Here is a 19,933-nt window from a genome sequence, read left to right as displayed (position 1 = left end):
AAATTGACAAATTTATAACGCGGCCGATGGTCAACCTGGGAACGAGTCGCACCTCTGTTACGAACGAGATTATTGCGTCACATACCCAGCATGCACCACGCTTGTGTGACGTCAGAATAACCGCGCATGCGCATCGCGAGAACCTGACGCGCTGAAACCTCCACATGAAATGATCAGTTTCCTAAATAACAACATCTCTCATTTCGTTACTAACGACTCCAACGGTACAGCAACACTGCCACAGACAGGCGGAGGGACGAGGGATAGCCTGCACACACGGGGGAATGATGCAGAAGAGACGGAATGCCGATATAGGCAAGCTACGACGGCCGCTGAAGAGGAATAAAATCACCGAGAGCATCTATGGCAGGTAGGGAATGATGGAGGAGGTTGGTTGTCTCCACAGATTTCTCCGCACAACAAAACACACCAGCCTTTAGCGGGGATTCCTCTCAAAGAATTGTCTTGAACCATTAACCAGACGTCGGCTCACTAATTTGTCTGGATGTGTCTCCGTCGGCTGGGTTCCACATTGATTGTTTGGCGGCCAGCGTTGCGCAGTGTTTGGAATGATGTCGGCTGTGTTCTGCAGAGAACGGTTCTCCCCGCAGCGCCTCACCTGTTGTCCTGATCTCCATATCTCTCCACACGTCCCGTACAGCCGTATACGGCTCTCGTACACCCTAATCTAGCCATGCAAACACGTATCCACCGATATGGTGGCCGAGAAAATTATACACGATCTAGCGGAGGGTTGTAAGACGACATGCCTGTGTGTTTTCTTGGCAGCCATTTCATCGAATCAAAAATGTCAAAGGGATTTTCACAGATTGACTGTTGTCTTAGATGCACCCAGATTCAAACAAGCACAGGGATAACCAGTTTAGCCGTCACTAGTGGTAAATAGGTGACCAAGTATAGGCTAATTATGCGTTTTGGATTTCGGCCAAAACATGAACTTGTACGTACACGTATGGTATCCTTTCCAGTGTCTTCTATTTCATGGTGTTATAATTTATACATTAGACCCGTTTGTTGTTATTATCATAAGGTACATGTCTGATGAATATTCATTAGTTGTAGGATTTTCATTAGTCTGCCACGAGCCTCAAAACAAGGGCTGGAAATTTGCTTTTGTTCAGTTGTAAACAAAAAGAAATCTTCACCTTGGCTTCAGTGTGTTTACATTGTGAACAACAGGTAGGACAAAGAAGTGGTAACTAGGGTCCCTATCAACTGAAATGGTTTGTCTCATCCATTTGAAGAATAACAAATGACAGGAAAACAAAATTTCATGATAAAAATCAGTTGTTAGATTGTCTCATCTTACTGTGTTTTGAAATAAACAATAGAATGTTTAGATGTCATAATCCAGGGTTACAAGCAAAAAGAAAGGCATGTTTCCCCTCACTGTGTGTTCCAAAAACCTTGGTCTATCCAGAAGCTCAGTGATCATGATTTGATAATTTTGGAACTTGAAGCACCATAGTTAATATCTCACCTTAGTTAAAACTGACATATATGTGTCAGGGGAGAGATTGCGATCTGACAGAATGTGTATTCAAAGATAGTCTCTTAGATTAAAAAGACAAGCTTCCACTTTGATCTATGTCACTTTAGATCAATGGATTGACTTGAAACTCAGGATTTATAAATGAAAGACCCCAACACATTCCTTATCATAGCATCCTGACAGAGACTGTTTGGGACCCCTTCAGATACTAATTATGTATGCAAGAAAACAGGTGCACCAGTCTGTTACTTCCTGTCAGGGTCATGGGTCAAGTACATTTCTGGGTAAACGCTGTGTTGAGTAGAAGGTGTAAAGTGGTGGTTTGGAGGATTGTGGCAAATCTAGATTGATGGAGCTCTCTCGTTTCTTCTCAATTCCACCATGTATATATCATGGCTTCCTGGTTATGTTAACATGTGTCAGTATGTGCACAAAGGGTTTCGGATTCCTCTCATGAAGTGTTTTTGGCCAAATGTAGTGAAAAATGCTATATGTAAACACAGCTAGAAGTGTTAACTGTCAGTCTGACACGATTTATCGAACCTCTAAAGTAATTTAACCAACAAAATGACAACATAAAAAACAGCACAATAAAAACAAAGCACAGATTTTCGTCTGGTTAATAATTGATAAGTGAGGCCATAATGCCCATTCACTTCCACCTGTCATGGTGTTTATAAATTGCTGCAGTAGCAACAAGTTGCCTTCTTTTACTCATGCATCCATCACAATACTAGTATGTCTGCTGTATGTGCTCTCGGCTATGAACTTGGCTGAGGCAAGTCTGTGGGTCAAAAGGTCTTGAATCCTATGTTCAGACTCTATGATTCAATGTCCATGTATGGAACCTGAATACAAGTTGTAACTTGCTTTTTAACTCTAATTCAAGAGTTGCTGTATTTCTTTCGAAAATAGCCTTTTTGGCAGCAGACTACAGTATTTTTATATTATATTTGAAATCTTAGAAACCAAAACACAGTTTTCAGTCTCCAGTTTTCAATAATGCAAAATTAACAAGTGATTATGGACCTTGTGTTCCCTGAGGGGGGAGGGGGTACCTCAGGTGACAACAGACAAAAGATGTTGACACCTGAGTGGTTAACCCAGCACAACAGGTTTGTGACACAGGTAGACTTAATATGTCGGGTAGACAGGTAACAATGGTTTTGTTGTCACTTTGTTTTGTTGTGACTTTCGTAGTAAGTTGTTAGGAGTCACCCTAAAATTCAGAACACCAAAAGACTTTCAACACGAATTAGAATCTTATAACTGAATAATTTTTTCTTGATTTGATCATCATTTTTCTTACAGTTACACATTTTTATAATTTTTTTTTTTCATTTTGTCGCACATGGCAGGGTCAGTAATTACAGATACTGTGAGTGTGACATAGTGTTACTCAAAAGGTGCTTTCACAATTCTTTTTGTCTGATCATGATATGTTGCCTGTTTTCTTTATTTGGTTTACATGCATGGAAAAATTCACAGGCATCACAATTCATGTTTTGTTGAATACTCAATGAATCTGATTACTATCTCTAATCCAAGCTTGAAGCCATGAAATGCGTGGAAAGTTGTTATTCTGCAGATTAAAGATGTCAGAGGGTATAAACAAAGGCACGGATTTTGGATGAAACAACAGAATTTATCATGATCATATCACCCAGTGGGAGTGTAATGTTTTTGTCTTGTGCATGTATGTGCTTGTGTACATGTGTGTCCATGTGCGTGTGTGTGTGATCCCCACTATACACAGTGCACCATTGCTGCAAAACCTCTGTACCATTTTTGGACTGGAAGGGTGGCAAAGCAGTCTGGGTAAGGGGTGAAGTCTGCCACCCCTGATTGCCATCTCTATAATCTATTGATTGATTGATTGATTCATATTGCCAATTGGAGTCCCAGACAGATTGGACATGTCAATGTGTTAGGCCCACAGTTGCATAATTATGATGTAACCCAAATAATAGAATGTGAAGGTGAAAGAATCTTGTACAATGCACTTATGCAGCATGGTTTTCACTTCAGGGCTTGAAATGCTCCATACTCTGCAAAGACTTTCTATGTTGCAGCTAAATTATAGACAACTCTTAGTCTTATTTTACAGGTCAAAAAAACTTGGTGTTGATTTATATATGATTATGAACTATCTAATTCCCCTTCAGTACTTGGTGGCTCTCTATGATTGTCGTAAGTAATGACAAATTTTCGAACACATCAATCCTAGCTGTTGTCGATAACTCTGGTCCTTGAAAGTTGAAGGCATGACTACTATGTTCTTTCTGAGCTGGTATTAGAATACTAGTCTGAGATATTTTATTGTCAGTATGTCCACCTGTCCAGTTTACCAGTCATGTACATCATGCATAGTCTGGATATTTTTCTGCTGGCTTTCTAATGTTGTACTGTAGAGTATAACTTACTATAAGCCCCCAAATGTGTGATACCGCTGCTGTTGTTATTCACGTGTCCATGTACGTGGCAGGTGTGGTAGCCTACATGTAGGAAGGAACACGTGGGGAAAATAATTCCAGACACGAGATGCCAGCTTTTCAACGTGACAGCAGGTACTAATTGACGTCGTTTATTCAATTATACATCTAGTTACTGTTCTGCAGGTGTGCTTCTGGCAGTACGTACTTACATGATGTACATAAGTATCAATTCTAATCTGTCTGCCTCTTCAGCAGTCCTTTCCTACTTTTTTTCGAGTTCAGGAAATAAAGGGTGTACTCAGTCAAGTACAAGAAATGGCACAGACAATTGATTGTCATATAAATGAGTAGCGAAACGTGTGCCGGTAGTGGCGCCAACGCACACGTGTATGTGACAAGTGCTGGCACGAAGGTAGTCACGTGGAGAAAATCGTGCCTGAAAGTACGAGTTGTTTTTTGAACGTGGGCGGTATGTGTAAATGTAATAGGGGCGGTTTGTCTGGAAACGCAGGTGGCATCTCTTGAAGCGTGCACTTGACATTTGTGTGGGGAGGATGTTTATTAGATTTTGATTAGTGATGAAATTTGGGAGACATATTTCCTGTAAGAAACTGATCTATGATGTTACCAACTTACCAAGACTGCTTAGTACCATCATTTGACACTGATGTGTGAATGTGTTTTGCTATTGAAAGCTCCCATTGAAAATGTACTGTTAATGCAGAAATGTTCATGGTGGTTTTATGTTTACAGTTTTCGCGGTGACCGTTTCACCGCAAACTTAAAGCCACCGCAAACATTTTTGTCAAATACTGTAGGAGTATATGACTATAGCGCTGCCGCGAACTTAAAACCACCGTGAACACTCCATTTTCGCCATAGTGTGAAATAAGAACCACGCGAACTTAAATGCATTTTACAGTAATTTCTTTGCTGCACCATTTTTACAAAAATTTTATTAGATTTGGAAAAAAATCATTTCTGAAGAATATGATGGTCTAATACTAATACTAATACTAATAGAGCTTGACATACTTATGCATATTAAACCTGCAATTATAAGGGAACATCTTGACATTGATACAGAAAATACCTGCAACATGCAATTCAAGGAATCACCTTTTGCAGAAAAACAGTATTTCTAAATTCTACATTCTTTAAATGCTTGTTTAAGTCTGACTGTTGTCAGAGCTTGTATTGGGGTGCAGATGTTTTTGAACTGTTGTTTGCTCAACCTCCTTAAAGAAAGAACCAAGCTACCTGATCTAATGCTCCAAGGCATGTCTTCTTGCCCATATATGGTGAATCCTTGAGCCAAGACACGCTCGCCCTTTGGCATCACCCTAAGTAGTAGACACACATACAAGTATGCAAGAACATTTTCATGTTGACTTCAGGTAGAGTTGTAACGTATAGACTATAGTGCAAGTTAAAAAGGAAGAGCTATCCGTCACAAATGGCATTATGGATAAAGGCTACAATAATGTCTACATGTGCTTGTCCACTGATATCGCACAAGACTCACTTTGGTCATGCTAATTTGTATGACAGGACATTTTTTTTTACCTTTATACATTGCAGTATATGTGTGCTCCCTAGGAATTATGTTGCAAAGATTTAGACAACCTGCAAGTTAAGAATAGAGTTTAAGACGTGCATTTACATGATAAATTGCAGGTAACTGAAAGAAAAGTCCCATATTATATATGTAAAACATAATTTTGCTAGATATGGTACATGCTTGAGGATGAAGTCTTAATTATAACAGTACCCTAGCAACTATAACACTGAGGATTTGGTTTTGCCCCTGGCCTAATGATTAATCCATGGGGGACGCATGAATCATAATACACAAGATCAGAATATAGATTTGTAAATCACCAGGTTTGGGGCTGATCAAGTTTGATCGAGTGGCTGCATGGGCGATTGCTGCTTAATATGATATAAAACAGACCTTTTATTGTGTCAATGTGGCTTTTTTATATGCATCATGACTTAAGCTTTTTGTAGCTATTTTTTGTAGGCTTGACATCATTGTGGTTACACCAAGCCTAACACAGTAACAGTAACACACTTGCCACAGCGGAATTGCTATATGTTGAATGCATGATAGGAATAAAGATGACGTGACACATGATCTGATTCGTCACGTCTATTCTCAACATAAAGCCTTATTCGTAACCTTATGAAAAGATATGAAAAAATTACAGCTTTTAGTAGCTTGGTTCAAGCATCTCTTTTTGATGTGTGCACAATGTCATGAATCATAGTCATATTGACGTTATTTGCTGATTTATATTAGATTTAGATTGTAATTGAAAGTGATATTATGGGCTGTAGCCTCCCACTGTCAACATTATACTATAGGCTGCTTCAAATTGACATCCTGACAAGTATTACAAGAACAATGAATGGAAGACAAAGCCATTTTCACTCCATGAAATAAAAGTGTCTTGTTTTGGGCGTTTGTGTGCCCTGGGGGTTTGTGTTTCAGGATAATTGTTGATATTTGTTGCTGCTGTTTTGGGGTTTGTCTCTGTGCACATGGTCATAGCCTTACATTTGTATATCCCACATGGGATGAAGAGAATAGTATTAGTTTGTACAAATCTGTTTATCTAGATATGTGTCTATGGAATGTGTCATCTCTGAGTGCTTTTTGTTTGTTTGTTTGTTTGTTTGTTTGTAGCACAACATTCCTGTACCTGAAGTTCCCGTTGGTGTGGGGTTGTTTATGTGTGTTTATGAACCATCTCTGATTGCTGTTTGTTTATTTGTTTGTTTGTAGCACAACATTCCTGTACCTGAAGTTCCTGTTGGTGTGGGGTTGTTTGTGTGTATTTATGAACCATCTCTGATTGCTGTTTATTTGTTTGTTTGTAGCACAACATTCCTGTACCTGAAGTTCCTGTTGGTGTGGGGTTGTTTATGTGTATTTATGAACCATCTCTGATTGCTGTTTGTTTGTTTGTTTGTTTGTAGCACAACATTCCTGTACCTGAAGTTCCTGTTGGTGTGGGGTCGTTTGTGTGTGTTTATGAACCATCTCTGATTGCTGTTTATTTGTTTGTTTGTAGCACAACATTCCTGTACCTGAAGTTCCTGTTGGTGTGGGGTTGTTTATGTGTGTTTATGAACCATCTCTGATTGCTGTTTGTTTGTTTGTTTGTTTGTAGCACAACATTCCTGTACCTGAAGTTCCCGTTGGTGTGGGGTTGTTTATGTGTATTTATGAACCATCTCTGATTGCTGTTTATTTGTTTGTTTGTTTGTAGCACAGCATTCCTGTACCTGAAGTTCCTGTTGGTGTGGGGTTGTTTATGTGTGTTTATGAACCATCTCTGATTGCTGTTTGTTTGTTTGTTTGTTTGTAGCACAACATTCCTGTACCTGAAGTTCCCGTTGGTGTGGGGTTGTTTATGTGTATTTATGAACCATCTCTGATTGCTGTTTATTTGTTTGTTTGTTTGTAGCACAGCATTCCTGTACCTGAAGTTCCTGTTGGTGTGGGGTTGTTTATGTGTGTTTATGAACCATCTCTGATTGCTGTTTATTTGTTTGTTTGTTTGTAGCACAACATTCCTGTACCTGAAGTTCCTGTTGGTGTGGGGTTGTTTATGTGTGTTTATGAACCATCTCTGATTGCTGTTTATTTGTTTGTTTGTAGCACAACATTCCTGTACCTGAAGTTCCTGTTGGTGTGGGGTTGTTTATGTGTGTTTATGAACCATCTCTGATTGCTGTTTATTTGTTTGTTTGTTTGTAGCACAACATTCCTGTACCTGAAGTTTCTGTTGGTGTGGGGTTGTTTATGTGTGTTTATGAACCATCTCTGATTGCTGTTTGTTTGTTTGTTTGTTTGTAGCACAACATTCCTGTACCTGAAGTTCCTGTTGGTGTGGGGTTGTTTATGTGTGTTTATGAACCATCTCTGATTGCTGTTTATTTGTTTGTTTGTTTGTAGCACAACATTCCTGTACCTGAAGTTCCTGTTGGTGTGGGGTTGTTTATGTGTATTTATGAACCATCTCTGATTGCTGTTTGTTTGTTTGTTTGTTTGTAGCACAACATTCCTGTACCTGAAGTTCCTGTTGGTGTGGGGTTGTTTATGTGTGTTTATGAACCATCTCTGATTGCTGTTTATTTGTTTGTTTGTTTGTAGCACAACATTCCTGTACCTGAAGTTCCTGTTGGTGTGGGGTTGTTTATGTGTGTTTATGAACCATCTCTGATTGCTGTTTATTTGTTTGTTTGTTTGTAGCACAACATTCCTGTACCTGAAGTTCCTGTTGGTGTGGGGTTGTTTATGTGTGTTTATGAACCATCTCTGATTGCTGTTTATTTGTTTGTTTGTTTGTAGCACAACATTCCTGTACCTGAAGTTCCTGTTGGTGTGGGGTTGTTTATGTGTGTTTATGAACCATCTCTGATTGCTGTTTATTTGTTTGTTTGTTTGTTTGTAGCACAACATTCCTGTACCTGAAGTTCCTGTTGGTGTGGGGTCTGGTGATGCTGGCAGACTTCATCCTGGAGTTCCGCTTCGAGTACCTCTGGCCGTTCTGGCTGCTCCTGCGCAGCGTCTACGACTCCTTCAAGTACCAAGGACTGGTGAGGCAGCCTTCTTCTTCTTTACTGCTTAGCCTCATATCTGAGATTATCAGCAGTTGCGCATGGGTTACAACACAAGTGTCCGGAACAAGCAAAACGAAGAGAAAATAAAGGAGAGGCACTATGGAACATTAACAACTGAATTTGTGTGTGCAAAGGACAGGACAAGTGAATTTAGTGAGTTAGTAATACATATATTTACATATATAATATATAATGTATTACTAACTCAGTCTTTCAGTCATATCTGTAGGATGATCTGTATTAGTGTATAATCTATATAGCCAGTGCACGTGGAACCACCCTTAAGCTGTATAGGCAGTATAAGTAAATTACATTGTATAACCACTGCACTTCCACGTAACACACCAGCTACTGTATCTATAGTTTTTACCCAAAAGTTTTGTTTTCTTTTGAGAAGACCAAATGTAAAAAAGTTTTAAGCTACTGAACTGTCTCTAAAACTTTGCATCCTAGCTTTCCAACTAGTATCCTGGAAGTTTACAACTTATATACATGGTACTTATCTTGATCGTCCGTTTCTGTATATGAATGTTGTTTTATTTTTTCCAGGCATTTTCAGTATTCTTCGTCTGTGTTGCCTTCACATCGGACATGATCTGCCTGCTGTTCATCCCTGTACACTGGCTGTTCTTCGCTGCCAGCACGTACGTCTGGGTACAGTACGTCTGGCATACAGGTGAGCACGACCCCTGACCCTTAACCTGCTGCCCTCTGACCCCTAACCTGTCACCCTTAGCACATATTAAGTACATACCACTAGAAGACTGTTTTCCACATACAGAAACAGAAGTAGCAAAATTCCTTTACAGCATCTGGCAGTAAAGAAAGTAGAGGGTAGGGCATTATTGTCGACTTTGCCCTAAAGTGTCCTACACACATTTCCCACTGGGCCACTGGGTTTCTACAAGAAAGCTCTACAAGACGAACATGGTTTTTAACATGTTCTTTTCCCCAACAGACAAGGGAGAAGTCTACCAACAGCCTTGTTATTTACGTTTTTGGCCCTATAAGACCAGTAGCACATCTCTTGAGCAATTGTTATTTTTGAAATGTCTGCTAAATGCAAGGCTTGCTATGGCTCTTTTAATGACAGCAGTGTTGACCTTTTGTTCAACAGTTACTGTTATAATAAGACTTTCTCGGAAGCTACCTCTTTTACAAATACATATCAAAACCTAAAGTCCAGTTGAGGTTCGGTGTTTAGGTACGCTGCACTACTTGAAACGATAGATAAGTTTTCATGCTCCTGTTTTCCCCCCACAGAACGGGGGATCTGTCTGCCGACGGTGTCGCTATGGCTCTTGTTTGTCTACATCGAGGCGTCGGTGAGATTGAAGGACCTCGGAAAAGGATTCCACGTAGATCTGTGTCGACCATTTGCAGCACATTGGTGAATCATATTCCACTTTTCATTTTGAAGCGGAATTTTACACTTGTATCTTCAATGTAGTTGTTTGAATATGTTTAAGATTGGTTCTTACTTTAAAGCTGCACAAGACAATTTAGAACCAAATTGGTTTCAAACAACACGTGTATGTAAGAAGACAGGTTTGATATGATATGAGTGTGTGTGTTGTTTTTTCGTCAACCAAGGCCTCAAAGGTTGCATGCTTGTCACATACTTTACCACCAGTCCTGCAGATAGCTTGCACTGTTATATTTTTGTCCAAATATCTCAATATTGCTATATATTTTTAAATTTTGTGAAAATATCTCATCCCTTGTGAAAATAATTCATCCCTTGTATGAAGCTGCAATTTTCAAAAGCAGCTTTGAATCCCTGTGGTGAAAACTGCCTCTTCAGAAGGCAGAGAATGCTGCATAGTAATCAGGCTTTCATTTCCCGTCTGGCCTTCTGAAGTGTTTGTAGCCTTGCTAGCTTCGGGCCATTGCAAATTAATGACAGTGTTTGAAGGTCTGCCTGGTGGGAAAAAAGCCTTTGTCGTTGTTGGACTACCAAATTTCATATGTCCTCTAATGAACATGTAGACTTGATAGTACGTCAGAGCTTCTTGGCCACAGGACAAACAAACCCTGTAAAAATGCTCAGGTGTTGTGACTATATGATTATACATTCAAACCAGTATTATTAATTGAACACCTACAGTATATATTAAGGACCACCTGGCAAATGTGACCACTTTTTGGTGGTCCCTTACTATAGATAATTTTTACCATAGACATTGTGAACATTAATAATCCTGTCTATAGTGACCACCTGTCCACAGATTTTACCAGTCCCCTGAATGATCTTCTTGGGTAGTTTGACTGTATATGCACATACGGCATAGGGGCCAACACACCATATCATTATTGTTAGCGCTGGAAATACTTCTGTTTTCTGGAAAATGTAATTTATAATACAGAAATTCCTTTACCCAACGCCAGATTGCAACTTGTTCTTATTTCTTTTTCTGCATTCTCAAACAATATTCCCACACATTGTAGGTTGCAGTCGGGCCATTCCAAGAATTTTTACATGAAATGTGTAAATTCATGAGCAAATCTTTACATGAAATTTGTAAATGCATGAACAGTTTGCCGAGACAAAGGTACTGAGTGTAGTGGCCATACAAGTCAATTTTTCCAACGTTTCAGCGATTCTAACACTCCCTCTGCCTCCGCAGTATTGGCTATCCAATGGTCACACTCGGCTTCGGGGTCAAAAGCTACATATCGTATCGGATGAGACTCCGAAAGCAGAAAGACGTAGCGAAAGAAAACGAGTTTTACATGCAGCTGTTGCAGCAAGCGCTACCGCCAGAGATGCAGCAGAAAAATATTTATTCTGGCAACGACACAAAAGGTGAGGTTTTATTTCTTTATTTCTTATTTGAGTTCTTCACAATGTGAAAGGGAGGGCAAAATAGGCGCCTAAGCACCTTTACAAGTTGCCCTCCCACATTTATTATTTCATAGATTTTGAACCTATACAGATTGAAAATCAATGTGCCATTTATAAGAAGTTGAAATTGGTTGAGCAATGTAGCAGTTACTGTCATTATTGATAAATGAATAAATGTAACAGTTACTCAAGCCACTGGATGAAATTGGGAAATTGTCCTACGTTTCGTCTTTCATTTCTGTCTTTCGTAAGTGACTTTATATTAAATCAATATGTATGAGATATTTTGTGATGTTTGGCTGAAACGATACTATACTAATAATAAACAATGCTAGATAGTAGCTGCAAAATATTTGTTCTAATAATGATGACTTTAACTAGTATAAGGGTCGAATTAAGTCAAGTAAGGCAATGTATGGTATATTCTTATGTTTCAGGGTAATTAAAGTTACAATAAGATATGTTCTATAAATAGAGAAATGAGTCTGCTCTGAAAGGGTCATGATTTCTATAGGAATACTGTTTTTGAAATGATGTTTTATACAGTGAATATCTAAAGTCAGACCACATACTATTTTATCTTACACCTTAACAGGTATAATTTTTTCCTGCAATCTTTGTATGCAGAAATAATTGTATGTCGTACAGTTTGTTAATCAGATATGCCAAACAAGTGATAACAGTCAAACAATCAAATCATGTTTTTTTCCCAGGGTTAGCCCTTAGAAATAGCTTTCCCTAGTTGGGCGACCCTGGGATGTAAGTATATGGTGAACCAATAGATAAATGAATAAACAATGATTCAATCATTTCCCCACATTTTCCTCAGCGTTGCCGGCAGCCAAATCAGGCGATGAAGTTGTTGCAAACGGCGGGCCAAAGAAACTTGCCGACAAGAAGCTGCCAAATGGCGACATAGACGAGGATGAGTTAGAATACATGGAGAACAGCCTCAAGCGCAGCAACCACAGGTACATGTACATGTGCAATCCCTACTGACATAATTCTGCCTTGACACATATATTTGCCAACATTGAAAAGTGTGTCTGAAGAAATCTCCTGTTTAATGCAACGTCCCCCAGTATACTGCACTGTTTATGTTAACTGTGCATACCTGAGGAGTGCTGCACTTGGGGTCTTTTTGCAGGGTAATACTTTGTACACTGATAAACAGCTACATGTAAACCTTTATTGTGTGTTTGTGATCAGCATAACTCAAGAAGTTGGAGATGGATCTTTATGATATTTTGTATGTTGGTAGGTATTGGAAAGATAAAGAAATGATGAGATTTAGGACAGGTTTCTATGGTTCTGCAACAGGACATCAGTTTTAAAGATATGCAACACAGCTGTTAACTGATGCACTTTTCTGATTTCAAACCAGGAATTTTTTTTTTCCCCCAGCGACTACGGTGGCAGCAGAGAGAACTTATCAGACGGCAAAAATAAGCCGGGCAGTGGGAGCTCCACGCCGCAGAATAAAGTGAAAAACGGGAGCGTCGTCAAGGACTCGACGTCCCAAGCACAGAAGGCCAAAAAGAATCTAGGAAAGAGCGATCAGAAGGGGGCGGACGTCACAGCAAGCTCCCTACATGCATCGGTGGATAGAACAGCCAAGTAAGTCAAGTTAGAAACAATTCTCCCCTTTTCTTAGCTCCCTACATGCATCGGGTGGATAAAACAGCCAAGTAAGTCAAGTTAGAAACAATTCTCCCCTTTTCTTGAAAGTCTTAGTTTTTTGCAGTACTCTACTGGTATACAGTTATCAGATTAGACGCTTGTGATATTTGTTTGTAGAACCATATGGAACTAGATGAAATCAATAAAATCAAAAGCCTTAAGTTTATTGTCCATCATGGCCCCATAGGTATTAATTTACTATTATATTAACCTTCAATACTTGTCAGAAGGAGGACGTGAGTTTTTTTCTTTTCTTTTTTTGCACCCAGACATCAAGATGAGATATCAAAACTTTTTGTATTTTACTAAAAGGTATTAGAATCTATTTACAATTCAGAAAAAGCAACACTGCAATAGAGGGATTAGAGGAAAGGCTGAAGACTTTGCAAAAATTAAGGAAATTTTAAACTGAAACGTTCTTTCGCGTGTGTGTTTATGATATGAAGAGGCTGAAGGCAGATCTGCAAAACATTTTTTTGGTGGAAGACCACTCCTTAGAGTAGAGCAAAAGGTTTTATAGTGATTCATGTCCATAGGTAGCAATCTCTATATTAACATTCGTCTTTTTTCCCCGGACTGGAGAGTGACATGATGAGGCTGAAGGCGGATCTGCAGAATGTACAATGTATTTGTAGTAAAACCGGTTTTTTTTCCTGACTACAGACTGGAGAGTGACATGAAGAGGCTGAAGGCGGATCTGCAGGCCAGCCGTCAGATGGAGCTGGACCTCCGCTCGCACATCAACTCGCTCATGCAGGAGGACCGCATCACCAAGTCTGAGCTCAGCCAGCTGCGCATGGACAACGAGAGCCTGCAGTCAAAGTATGCAAACTAGTTTGTCATGTACAATATCAAACAATCTTTAGTCAAATTAAATACATAGTACAATACAGGTATAGGATGCCATGAATAGTTTCATCAGGACTGATGTATCTGGATATCTGAAGTGTGCATACATGTATGTAATGTTCAACCAAAGAGTGTGTAAACCAATCCTAAACTGATCTGTGTGTCGGCAGGTTGCACAACTTCTATCATGATGTAACAGATGTAACCTGATCTGTGTGTCTCCAGGTTGCACAACTTGGTTACGGCGCGGCAGAAGGACAAGGAGAACCTCATCGCCACGGAGAAGAAGCTCCGGGCGGAGCAGGAGAACAAGGCCGCCCTGGAGAAGCAGCTTCGCGACGAGAGGAAGAAAAAACAGGTCGAAGAGATGGCGGCGGCACGGGCTCTCGCTGCAGCGGCCGCAAACGCCTCCAGGCAAGTACTGCAGCCCTAACGTGTGTGTGTGTGCATGCCTGTGTGTGTGTGTGTGTGTGTGCGTGCGTGTGTGTGTGCGTGGAAGAAAAACAGACCAAGAAGATGGCGTCAGCACAGGCTCTCGTTGCAGCGGCAGCAAACGTCTTCAGGCAAGTACTGCAGCCCTAAGGTCCTGTCACACGTGTGTTTGTGCGCATGTATGTATGTGTGTGTGTGCGCATGTGTGTGTATATGTATGTATGTGTGTGTGTGTGTGTGTGTGCGTGTGGTGTATGTGTAGCTGCATGTGTGTGTGTGTGTGCATGCATGTGTGCGTGCATCTGTGGGTGTGTGCATGCGTGGAAGAAAAAACAGGCCGAGGAGATGGCGGCAGCACGGGCTCTCCTGCAGAGGCCGCCAACGCCTCCAGTCTTGAACTATGTACATGTAATAAACAAGTTCACTTTCCCTACAGAGGAGAGTGCACAGAGGCCTGTAAGCAGCGACATCGGGAGCTTGAGTCCGAGGTGAAAAAGCTGCGTCGCGACCTTAAGCAGCGCGACGACCAGCTGGCCACAGCGGAGCTTGAGAAGAAGTCGATGCGGAACAAGGAGTCTCAGCAGGACACAGAGGTTCTCATTTACTTTGTTAATAACAAGCTTATTGCAAATTCCTGCCCGAAGGCAAATTGCAAATAACATAGATAAAAGAACAGGGTACAAAATAAGTACAAAAGCAGCTAATCTAGATTATAAAAGTAATTGTCCATAACTATGTCTGAAGTGTTTGACTTCTCTCTTGTAAGCAATGGAAGACGTAATGTCCCACCTTTTCTAAAATTTGTGGGTTCTGATGTGCTTGAGTGAGCTGTTTGTTGAGTGCGTATCTCTCCCCTGTAGGTTCTGATGTTATTTCCCTCCCCCCAAGGTTCTCATGTGTTTGAGTGAGCTGTTTGTTGAGTGTGTTTCTCTCCCCTGTAGGTTCTGATGTTATTTCCCTCCCCCCAAGGTTCTGATGTGTTTGAGTGAGCTGTTTGTTGAGTGCGTATCTCTCCCCTGTAGGTTCTGATGTTATTTCCCTCCCCCCAAGGTTCTGATGTGTTTGAGTGAGCTGTTTGTTGAGTGCGTATCTCTCCCCTGTAGGTTCTGATGTTATTTCCCTCCCCCCAAGGTTCTGATGTGTTTGAGTGAGCTGTTTGTTGAGTGTGTTTCTCTCCCCTGTAGGTTCTGATGTCGGCGCTGAACGCCATGCAGGACAAGAACACCCACCTGGAGTCCAGCCTGAGCGCTGAGACGCGCCTCAAACTCGACCTGTTCTCCGCGCTTGGCGACGTCAAGAGGCAGCAGGAGATCGCACAGGGTGAGTCACGCTTTCAGTTTAGTAGGGTGCAAAAAAAAATACAAAATCTAAGGGCTCTTGGTGGATGTCAATGGACAGATGTTGGCACATTGGCGCACCAAATCCGTAGTGTGTTTTTGGCACACATTTTGACATATTGGCCAAAGTGGCTCGGTGGGCGTCACTCCACTGTCAGGGAAGGTCGTGTAAAGTGCCTTTCCCAAGGGCACAACGTTGTGGCATGGCAAGTATCGAACCCGGAACCTATTGGTTCTGATCCCAACGCTCTAACCAGTACGCCACTCTGACATCACTAGTAGAATGCAAGGTCCAGTAGTAGACCCTGCCAAGAGGTCGGGAGTCGGCCTGTTGACCTGATGACTACCTGTACTTGAGTGTTTGATTTTTAATGGCAAAGTTTGTTCCCTCCTCCTGCAGCCCAACTGTTGCAGAAGGAGCAGGAGGTGAAGGAGCTGAAGATGAAGATCGCCGAGCTGATGGCGCTCACGCCGGCCAGCGCAGACTCCACCATCACCGGCCTGGCCCCCTCCAGCTTCTCCCCCAAGTTCCGCCTGGGCCAGAGCAGCGACGACCCGCCCAGCCCACAGCTCTCCCCCAGCGGCGTGCTCGGCCTCGCCGGGAACCAGCTTGGGAACTCTATCGGGAACTCCCTGGGAAACTCCCTGGGGAATTCCCTGGGGAATTCCCTGGGGAGCTCCCTGGCACATCTGCACAGCCAGATGTCTTCCCAGATGTCCTCCCAGATGTCTTCACAGATGTCCTCCAGTCTGGACCCCAACGCTGCCATCTACACCCCGAAAAACCAGCACTGAGAATCGCGGCGGCCGCGCTGCACAGTCGCATCAGATGCCGGTGACGCGCAAATCTCGCTAAACTATCTCGCCTCCTTTCTTTCCTCTTATGGTTCACCTGTTTGCAATGGATTTGCTGCCTTTCGAATCTTCGTTTGCCGCATTCTTTTGTCTCTCATTCCTTCTGTTTGCTTGTTATTTGGAGCACATTCTGGCCCAAGAAACAAAATGACTCCGCCGCAGCAATTTGGACAAAGCAATAAAGCAAAGGACGACTTAAAAACGGTTAAGAGAACGTGTTGAGCACAAAGTTACCCAGGATGGTACACAGATGACCTGTCTTCTCTCTGCTGGTCGGCAGCTACTTACCTTGAAGTCATAATTTCTCCTTAAGGGTGCCCAGCACTTCTGAGAACCTGTTAAGCCCGTTTCTTGGCATAACGTTTACGTGAAACTCAGTGAAAATTGTCGCGATGCTCGCAGGAGCGCTACGTTGCCTTTGTGTACCCGTGCCGTATGATTTATGGAAATCCTTTTGCGAACGTTTTAATATTGTGTTTTGCAAGTCGTGCGTCGTGACAAGAATGGTGACAAAATCTGTAAGTAAAACTGCTTAGCAATAATGATAGTGGCGTCATATAAGTGAAGTGCTTTGTATATGGTGAAAGTTTAAAGAAGAAATTGAGGTTAAATGTATCCAAATTTATATCTTGAGAAGTACTAAAGAGTAGAGAGTATCTCATTTAAAGTGTACGTGTGTATTGTCTTGAATTTTGTACTCTATAAAAGTAACGTGTTTGTAGATGGTGGACTGATTGCACATTTATTAATTTCGTAGTTGCACTGGTATGGTTTAAAGAGTGTCCACGTGCCTAAGGTACAACTGAGGAAAACAAGTACTACAAACACAGGTGCCTCAGGTCTGATCCATTCATATTGTAAACCTCAAACGCTTTGCTGCAAAAAGAGCAAGAAAGAATCTACTGAGAACATGTTTTTACAGAGTTGAGTTGGGAAACATTATAGTATCTTATCTTTTGCCTCCAACTTTTAAAGGCCAAGTCGTTCAAGAAAAAGCAAAAGTACAAAGAATTTGCTGAAAACAACGAAAACAGTCTGATGTTATTTTTACGAAGTGTCGGTATGATTTTTTTTTTCAAATGCAAAGTTATTCAAATATTGTAATAAGAATAAACAGCCATAAGAACCACACAGCTGTGGTAATTATCAATCACTGAGTTATAAAGAGTGATAAAAAAACATTTTGAGTCTTATCAACGCTTTAGTACATTATTTTTCAACCTTTTTTTTTTTAAAAGCAGCTTTTCATCATATTTCAAAATACCAATGCCATTCAAGGAATCTGATAACGATAAGTAAAGAACCACATACTTAAAGACAACAATGAATGATTTGCTGCAAAGAGTTCTTAATGCAGGTAGAAACATAAATTTGCAAAGTCTTGCGTTAAGAAAGTCTCTGCCATATATTTTGCACCAGATTTTTAAGAACAGTATGGTCCAGATGTTTGGTAATAGCCTTTAATTTCAGTTACCAAATGTTGCAATATCCTAGTTTGAAAGCTACAGTATTCATAACAGCTGACTGATAGAAAAGCATTGTCGAAAAAAGAGGCTGATTTCTCAAATCTTGTTTATCTGTCATCGCTTCGGCGGCTAACAGCAGCCAAGCCGCTCTTTGAGGGTGCCGTTTTGTTTTGCTAGTTTTCCTCGTCGGTCTCAACAGTACTTCTCAATGCTGGGCTGCCCTTTCCCTGACGTACTTAAAGCCATAACGTGCGCGTCACCGGTGCCTGGCGCGACCACACTCTTGAAAAGAGAGCGTCGAACGAACGGACTATGGGTACTGAATTCCGGATATCTTTAACCAGTAAGAGCAGCGGAGTAAGACCGGCTAGCAGCTGGGACGGGATAACGAAAGCCCGCTGTGCCGTAGCTGTGTGCGTATGAGTTGCGTATGGGTTATCGGCCCAGTGGGCGATACCTGCCCCCGTATCGTGGGGCGTACTGTGTACTTGTGTGATACGTACTATACTGTGGAGGGAGGGGGTGAAACTGAGCCTCCTCTCTGTGATAACTGTTACAATAAAACTGCTTATCCTGCAGCATAAAACAATTACTGTCTACTGTCTGAGCTTGTTTGTGTGGTGTGAATGCAGGCCGGCAAAAAAGGAGCACCGATTTTTACAAAATCTGGTGTGAAACGTAACTGGTGAAACCGTATGTGCAGTTTCCAACAGAGGGCGGTACTGCACTGGCGGTAGGCTGTGTGAAGCACAGTATAGGCCAACCGTGTATCTACATGTTCATGTAGGTGAATCATACCTTTACAACTCCTATCGCCTAACATAGGAAAACGGAAAAGCTTGGTTTGAAAATTTAAAGCTGGTTGCTTCTTCATGCGATTGCTTGGTTGATGACAAGGTACAGCTGCATGCAAAATTATTCAACCCCCCTTGCATTTTGGACATTTTGGCAAATTGTGGAACTTTACAGCTGCATAATATTACTAAATCATATAAGTGATGAACAGATATGTTATTACTGTCTGATACCACAGCAAAAGTTAAGATTTTTTTCATAGTCCATCCAAAATAGCAACTTTCACACAAATAGTACGTTGCAAAATTATTCAACCCCCTATGAGGGGTTGTCTTTAGTACTTAGTGCAGCACCCCTATTTATCTAAAAGATGAATTCACTTGATGTAGACGTGAACGATAGCTTGTCACAAGCTTCTGGCTGTGCTCTTTGGGAATTTCAGCTTATTTCTCGTAGGCAATGGTCTCCAGCTCAGCAATTTTCCGAGGTTTACGTGTCGCAACTGCTGTCTTCAGATCCAACCAAAAATTCTCAACTGGGTTTAAGTCTGGAGAGTGTTATGGGTACTCAAGAACCTTCCAGGTTCTTTTTCTGACCAAACATGTGGATGTCAATGTGTGCTTGGGGTTATTGTCTTGCTGGAATGTCCAATGACGCCCCAGCTTCAACTTTCTAACGGAATTGGTAACTTTCCTGGCCAGAATATCCTAGTACTGGTTTTATTTCATGATGCCTTCTACACGGTGGATATTCCCAGTGCCATTAGAAGCAAAACACCCCCAAAGAATCTCAGACCCATCACCATGCTTCACGGTAGGCAGGGTGTACCTCTCTGCGTATGCGTAGTCTTTCCTGTGCCAAACATACCTCTGACACGAAGGACCAAAGAGGACAAGTTTTTTTGTTTCGTCAGTCCATATAACAGTGTCCAAAAACTACTGTGGCATTAGTAGGTTGTTTTGAGCATACTGGAGGCAACTTTTCTTGGGGCATGGCTTCAGCAATGGTGTGGGTCTTGGGGTTCTGGCCTTGAGGCCTTCAGCATGAGGTGTGCAGCGCACTGTGTCCACTGAAAGAACAGTTTCTCCTTCAGC

At 41.4% G+C, this 19,933-nt stretch overlaps 1 protein-coding gene across 1 annotated transcript; it reads left to right on the top strand.

Annotated features, from left to right (window-relative positions):
- Positions 1-110: 110 nt before the first annotated feature.
- Positions 111-18,633, top strand: LOC136430521 (macoilin-1-like). The gene is made up of 12 exons (XM_066421218.1): positions 111-370; positions 8,412-8,556; positions 9,130-9,256; positions 9,844-9,970; positions 11,208-11,386; positions 12,255-12,396; positions 12,830-13,042; positions 13,769-13,927; positions 14,180-14,368; positions 14,823-14,979; positions 15,571-15,706; positions 16,124-18,633. The coding sequence occupies exons 1-12, from the start codon at positions 285-287 to the stop codon at positions 16,516-16,518; spliced, it is 2,055 nt and encodes a 684-aa protein (XP_066277315.1). The 5' UTR covers positions 111-284; the 3' UTR covers positions 16,519-18,633.
- The last annotated feature ends 1,300 nt before the right edge of the window (positions 18,634-19,933 follow it).

This window comes from Branchiostoma lanceolatum, chromosome 1 (genome assembly GCF_035083965.1).
Source record: "Branchiostoma lanceolatum isolate klBraLanc5 chromosome 1, klBraLanc5.hap2, whole genome shotgun sequence".
Taxonomy (NCBI): Eukaryota; Metazoa; Chordata; class Leptocardii; order Amphioxiformes; family Branchiostomatidae; genus Branchiostoma; species Branchiostoma lanceolatum.
The sequence above is the reverse complement of the archived record's forward strand: the minus strand, read 5'-3'. Positions and strand labels throughout refer to the sequence as shown.

Bases quoted from the DNA above. Each gene is read 5' to 3' on its own strand.
- LOC136430521 (XM_066421218.1), top strand. From the start codon at position 285: ATGATGCAGAAGAGACGGAATGCCGATATAGGCAAGCTACGACGGCCG. The intron at 8,557-9,129 runs GTGAGGCAGCCT...TATTTTTTCCAG, and splicing joins CCTTCAAGTACCAAGGACTG to GCATTTTCAGTATTCTTCGT. The intron at 12,397-12,829 runs GTACATGTACAT...TTTTTCCCCCAG, and splicing joins CTCAAGCGCAGCAACCACAG to CGACTACGGTGGCAGCAGAG.